Source organism: Mus caroli, chromosome 4 (genome assembly GCF_900094665.2).
Source record: "Mus caroli chromosome 4, CAROLI_EIJ_v1.1, whole genome shotgun sequence".
Classification (NCBI taxonomy): domain Eukaryota; kingdom Metazoa; phylum Chordata; class Mammalia; order Rodentia; family Muridae; genus Mus; species Mus caroli.
Window position 1 is genome coordinate 113221516 of NC_034573.1, and position 7092 is coordinate 113228607.

Below are 7092 nucleotides of genomic sequence, written 5' to 3' on the forward strand. Positions count from 1 at the left end.
TACAAAGTGAGCTCCAGGACAGCCAGGGCTATACAGAGAAACCCTGCCTCGAAAAGCCAAAAAAAAAAAAAAAAAAAAAAAAAAAAAAAAAAAATTAATAATAATAATTCCAGCTTTTTAGAGTGTACTAACATTTTCAATTTGCTTTGGAGATAAGATTTTTTAAAAAAGCTAATTTATGTATTTTAATTGTATGTGCATTGCTGTGTTGCCTGCATGTGTGTCTTATACAGACAGTTGTGAGCTACTATGTGGGTGCTCTTGGATAGCAGCCAGTGATCTTAACTGCTGAGTCGTCTCTCCGGCCCTGGATCTTTTAAGACTCAAACATCCCCGTGATGACTTACTGAGGTCCTCTTGCATTTTCTTCCAGTTTTCCGCTTCTTGTGAGTTGGGATAGGTCTTCAGTAATCCAGCCAGGGCTTCCTTTACTTTCTGGATTTTAGGGGAATTCTGTTCCAATTCAGCCAGAAAAGCCTAGGGAAAAGTACAACATACATGCCATGTCACAGCTGTATGTGGTAGAGGTTTGCAAGACTGACTGAGCAGGAGAGCTCAGTTGCTCCACGGCTTGTTCCACAAACTTAATGCATTTAAGTTCTTTGCTTTAGAATTGACTTTAAAATGAAAATGGTGGGATCTGAGTTCTTTTGAGTACAGCACATCAATGAATCCCAACTGAGTAGAGACCATCACCTCTTACTAACCAGAAGAGCCAAGATAAGATGATGGAAGCATTTTGGTAGTTGGAGAGCTGACATGCCATGATCAACTGGGACATTAAATTTGATGAAAATTTCAGATAAGAAAATTTCTATGTTCTTATATTTTCTGACAATTTCTCTAGTCTACATTTAACTTTTAACACTAAAATTTTTATGTATATGAGTGTCTGCTGTTTCTGTGTGCACCACATGAGTGCCTGGTGCTGGAGGAAGCCTTCTGAGGGTGTTGGATCCCATGGAGCCAGTATTCTAGATGGCATGGGTAACTGGACCTTGGTCTTCTGCATGAACATCAAGTGCTCTTAACTGTTAAGGCTTCTCTCCTGCACTATACATTCCATCTCAAGAATAAATACCTATCCACAATTTTTAGGTTCCCCTAAGAGTTGCAAAAATGCCTGGACATGAAAAGCTTAGCTATCTAGTTGTATCACATGGAAAATAAGACTCAATTCTCAATGAGCTAATAATGTGGGGGAAAGGAGGGAGTTAGCCTCTTTTTGAAAACATGCCCCCTGAATTATAACAATTTCTTATTTTATAAGTAACAAGAATTCTCACAGAGACTGGAATGAGGTATGTTAAAATTTTGGAGGGCAAACATACCACCAATTCCAGTCAAGAATAGACTCCATTCAGGCTTAGACCCCAGACTGGGGCAGGAGCCCCTCCTGCCCCTGGAGGAACCTCCTCCCCTCCTGTTCAGGTGCAGCTCACAATGTAAACACAGTACCTTGTTAGATTCTGCTTGGGCTTTTACTGTTTCTGTCTTGGTTGGAGACAAAGTGGCATCCATGGTTTTCAGGACTTCTTCTTTTGATTCTAACCACTGTAATACAGAGCTTGCCTCCTTCTGAACCTCCTCCATTCTGCTGAAGACAGTCTGAAGGCTTTCCTGTCGTTCTCGCAGCACTTCCCACAGTTTCTCATACTTCGAATTTACATCAAACATGTCACACTGAATCTCTGTAAGATCTAGTATCATGGAAAAAAACAATGAGATTGATAATCCTCCTTCCCTTCATTTTTTACTCCTAAATGATCTGTCAGGATCAAGCATCCCTCCTAACTCTTCTAGTCAACTACTGATTACCTGCCTCGAAAGTTCCTGTTTAAATAAACAAAAGTAAAAAACAAAACATAACACTAATCTGTTTTCTGGCTTTGGCATTTTATACACAGATGAATGCCATAAAATGCTAAGTAAATGTGGCATTAACAGAAGTGAGGAAGTGAAGTAAGATGTCAACTTTAGCATACTGTTGGGATTAATCAACTTGGAATATTCTTCTAGCCCCTCTTTTTTAAATTTCTGAGAAATAATTTGGAGACTATTTCAGCCAGGAGACAGAGAAAGATTACTGCTAGACTAGATTTTTGTGTTTTGAGATAATCTGATATAGCAAAGGTCAGCCAAAGCCTGAACTTCCAATCTTCCTGCCTCTACCTTCTACATGTCGGTCTTATAGACCAAGAACACCACATCTGGCTTTAGAATGGCTTCTTTATAACTCATAGACCCACGTACACTTTCTTGCATGTCTGTCCTTATTGACCTAATCTGGTGACCCAGTATGCTTGCTCGGGGTCTTCAGTTCTAGGATGCCAACCTGTTTAGCCTATAGCCAGCTAACAGGGAGATACCACAGTTGCTCCTCTCCAGATTTTTACCCTCATGTCCCTTCTGGCAGCTGTTATTTCACACATATTGAAACACATACATAGCAAACATGAACATCGTCTCAACACAGCCAACAAGAAGGCACTGTTGAAATTCGGGTCTCACCTTTGCAGGTGTGGTATCCGTTTACACTGCCTACAGAGCTTCCTACAGGGGGTAGTATGGAACCTGAGCAGAAGGACAGGGAGACAAACAGGGCAAGACCAACGAGTTAGGAATACATATAGGCACAGCATTTTTCTTCTCTGGCTCTCATCTTAAGCTTGGGTATCAGAAAGTTAACACAACACAAGACAACATACTCATGGAAAGAGACAGGGCACTTTAGCTGTCAGGCAACAAAGTGTCACTTATGTTTCAGTTCCTCTGTAGTAATGATTAGTAACTTTTTCTATAGAAATAACAATTCATCTAAAATCTTCAGTTGGATTCCTTGAAACCTTTTCTGATTTTTGTGAAGCAAGAATTATTAAAACATTACCTTTAATATCAGAGTCTGTCATTGTAAAAACAGTGAACATGAAGCACAATAAGCATAAAAGGTTGGTTACTAAAATGCCCTTCTTATGTTGTTCTTTTGGCTGTACATGCTCTACAGAAAACAGATATAAGCACTGAAAATACAGCTCATAAGCATTCTAAAAGTTTGCCTTTGGGTGCTTGGTGAAGTTTCACCTCTATTCTTCCCAAGTGGCTTCCTTTCATCTTGGAGTTTCTAAGTTAAATATAAATCAGGGTATGAAGTTACTAAGATTATATAAACATCAGAGAAATATTCATGACATAATGCTGAGATGAAAGGACAGAATCACAACTCTCCAGCACCACATTATTTAGGCATTGTGTGTGTGTGTGTATGTATGTAAGTCAGAAGACAACTTGGAGTTGCTTCTCTCATTATACCATATGTATCCCAGGTATTGAAAACTCAGATCATCACAGTTAACAGCAAGTGCCTTCACCTGCTGAGTCATGTTGTGGATCTTCTTTCTTCTCATATTCAACTTTTTTATTTTAATTAAACAAAAGAGCATCTCCAAAGGCCACAGCAGAGCGGTAAATGCATTTATTATATCTTTCAGAGCCTATACTCACCTGTCTTGGCTTGGGAATCAGGAGCTGTGATGTCCATGATGAGACTTTCTAAGGCAGCGCCCTTGGAGTTGATTTCTCCCAGCAGGGCTCCTTTACTTTCCCAGTCAGATAGAAGATCCTAGTAAAGGAACCAGATTGGTAAATGAAACATCTGGGCCTTTCTCATCAGCAGGGACAACTGTTAGAAACGTAGTTCCTACCATTTTATTTTATGCATATGAGTGTTTTGCATGCATGTATATACATGTTACATGTGCATGCCAGATGCCTGCAGAGGTCAGAAGAAGAGATTGGATCCCCTGGGACTGGAGTTACAGACAGTAGGTGCTAAAAACCAAACCCCGGTCACCTGAAGAACAATGAAAGCTCTTAACTCCTGAACCATCTCTGCAGCAACCCTCCCACCATTTTGACAAGAAACTATGCCCAGCCTGGATATAGTGGCATATGCCTTTAATCATAATACTTTGAAGGCAGAGACAGGAGGTACTCCGTGAGTTCTGTAGACAGACTGGTCTACTTAGTGATTCCTGGACCAGCCAGAGCTACACATTAAGACTTATAGAAGTCTCATAAAAGAAAGGAAGGAAGGAAGGGAGGAAGGGAGGAAGGGAGAGGGAGGGAGGGAAGGAGGGAGGGAGGGAGGAAGGGAGGAAGGGAGGAAGGGAGGAAGGGAGGAAGGGAGCGAGGAAGGGAGGAAGGGAGGAAGGAAGGGAAGAGAAAGACAGACAGACAGTGTTCATATAGTCAGCCATTACAAGACAATGGTTTAGTCAGCCAAGAAATGCAAAAAGGGGGCTGGAGAGATGGCTCAGTGGTTAAGAGCACTGACTGCTCTTCCGAAGGTCCTGAGTTTAAATCCCAGCAACCACATGGTGGCTCACAACCATCCATAATGAGATCTGACTCCCTCTTCTGGAGTGTCTAAAGACAGCGACAGTGTACTCACATATACTAAATAAATAAATCTTCAAAAGAAAACAAGAAAAGAAATGCAGAAAGGACACTATAGAATTTTTCAGAACCTTCTGTGTCATTTGGTGACATATACTTATTAGCATGTATTGTTGGCTAGGCACTCTACTAAGGAGATAGAGTGGAACAAACAGGGTTAAAACACAGCTCACACCCTTAACTTTACTTTTATTTTTAGGGGCTTTTGCCTTATTTGTCTATTCATTTCTCTTCTTTAAGTTTCTGCCTTAGCCTCCATGAGTCTCCATACCTGATTTTATGACAAAGCTTCAAGAGTTTGACTTATCAACTGCATTATCATATAATAAGTGTTATTACAGAAGTAGGAATATTTAATGAACTCTGGGAGCACAAGAGGAGACAAGGAGAGAGGGAAACACTGAGTTAAAGCAGCAGTTCACAAGTATGAAAAAGGAGAGAAAGTAATCAGAAAATAAAAGAGAAATCAGTTATCTGAAATGTATAGACATAGAGACTACATTGTATAGTTACTAAGGGAACCTTATGTTGGGTTATAGACGGAGCTCAAAACCAAAGAAACCATTAGGAAAGGTTTAAGAACAAAGGATGAGGCAACGCTAAGTCCCCAGAATATGACAGTCTGCCAGAGAAATCGGGCACTAATCATTCCAGAGCAGGGGCGTGTCTTAGCTTTTAGTGCCTTGCTCTGCGAGACCACCAAGAGCTGCCTTAGCTTGCTTTTACCTCTACCCTACAGAGCAGCAGCAGCAGAGCAAGACAAAGAGTCATTAGTGTCTAGCAAGCTCACATGCACCACGCTTCAAACCGACAGGCAGGCAGGCAGGGACTGCTTGTCAAATCAGTCATTAATCACTCTTAATTGTTTACGATTTCAGACTTAAAACAGAATATTTAAAATTTTCAGAGGAATACAAGTGACATTTGTTGGACATCATGTGAACAACAACTACTAAGCTGTTTGGACCTGAGAACTTAACATGTGGACTTAGTAGAGTGTATTAGGTTTCTTTCATTTGTGGGGAACTTCATTTTAAGAGAATTTCAAATTCTCTTAGAGTCCATTTTGTGAAAGTAACCAAATTCCTCTCTTTCATCTGCTCTAGCTCCAGCTTGCTTCTTTGAGAGGGAAATGACAGTCGCTTAGAGTGAGGTGCTGTGTGAGCATGCCTAGAGCAGAAGCCTGGGTCCTGTCAGGAAGCTGGTTTTCAAGCCTGTGCTTCTCACGACGAGCCAGAATTCTCGTTCCTCACCCCCACAGCTTCCTGACTCCATGTCCGGTCAGTTGCTCATGTGCAGCTGTCTAATTCTCATGCATGAGTAATAATGATTGTCAACCCTGAGATGAAAATGTAAGCTTCTCAAGACATGGAGTTAACCAATCCTTTTTATGATTTTTTTTTTTTTCCCCGAGACAGGGTTTCTCTTGCCTGTCCTGGAACTCACTCTGTAGACCAGGCTGGCCTTGAACTCAGAAATTCGCCTGCCTCTGCCTCCCAAGTGCTGGGATTAAAGGCATGTGCTACCTCTGGCCGGCTTTATGAAATATTTTAAATTTCCTACACATCATGACAGGCACCTAAGAATAGCCTGTGCTGGTTTTTTGGAAACCATGTTTCAAGTAGCCTAGGCTGGCTCAATCTTAATGCTCAGCTGAGGCACAAATTTCTCCTAATGTCTTTAGGTATGTACCACCATGCCCGACTTTGGGTTTGAAACAGGAGATGTTACTAGGTTCAGTTCTGGGTAGGGCATATGGAACCACACCAAGAAAGGAATTCTGATGTGGACAGATAAACTGAATGTATTATGCCACCCCCTATCACATCTGGGGTTCAGTTTGTATAAACTTTCAAACCACTGTCTAGCCAGATTGCTGGGGACCCTACTGTTTACCTACCTTCAAGTGTTCAATCTGCTTTTCTAATTCCTTAGCACTCACGAAAGTCTTTGCAGGTGGAACATTCCCTTCAGTTTCTTTCAGCCATTTCTGGAAGGTTCTAATCAGTTTCCGGAATTCATCCAACTGCTCCTGGCAAGTGGATGCATCTTTCTCTCTGTGAACAAAGATTTTTTATTATTTACTCATCAGAGGAGATTTGTAAAATGGACTTGAACTAAAAAGTAGGTTTATCCTGGGACACTAGGCACTAATTTCCTAACAGGGCCCTTCCTTTCCATAGTAAGTCTGGCTTTATACACAATGTAGAAAAGCATCAAACTCAAGAATCATTGCCCTTCTTTGGACATTTTTTGGGAAAGGAGTCTTTAATCTTACTCTAGGCTAAAGCGAAAATGAGAAAACGAAAGGAAGCCTGTTATTTAGATACTATGAGACAATGGAAAGAATGTTGGCTTTGGATCTCCAACCCAGCTCTGTTATATTTTCGGTATTTGACTCTTCCAACACTCAACTCGAGGGTCTGAGAGATGGGCCAATGGTTCACAGCACTTACTGCTTTAGCAGAAGACCTGGGTTTGGTTTCCAGGATTTATATGGTGGCTCAAAATCATGTGATTCTCATTTCAGGAGCCTTCCTCTGGCCTCTGGGGGATCCTGTATGTATGTACATACGTATGTACATATGTATATATATATATATATATATATATATATATATATATATATATATATAT

The 7092-nt window shown here is 40.8% G+C and overlaps 1 protein-coding gene across 4 annotated transcripts in view; it reads right to left on the minus strand.

The window, feature by feature from the left end:
* Macf1 (microtubule actin crosslinking factor 1) overlaps positions 1 to 7092 on the minus strand; it is a 338558-nt gene that overhangs the window by 91394 nt on the left and 240072 nt on the right. For all 4 annotated transcript variants that reach the window (XM_029476566.1, XM_029476567.1, XM_029476565.1 and 1 more), the window contains 5 exons: positions 6356 to 6512; positions 3502 to 3619; positions 2512 to 2574; positions 1459 to 1700; positions 348 to 477 (listed from right to left, as the gene is read on the minus strand). In XM_029476566.1, coding sequence (XP_029332426.1) covers positions 348 to 477; positions 1459 to 1700; positions 2512 to 2574; positions 3502 to 3619; positions 6356 to 6512 — 710 coding nt within the window. The remainder of the gene's footprint in view (positions 1 to 347; positions 478 to 1458; positions 1701 to 2511; positions 2575 to 3501; positions 3620 to 6355; positions 6513 to 7092) is intronic.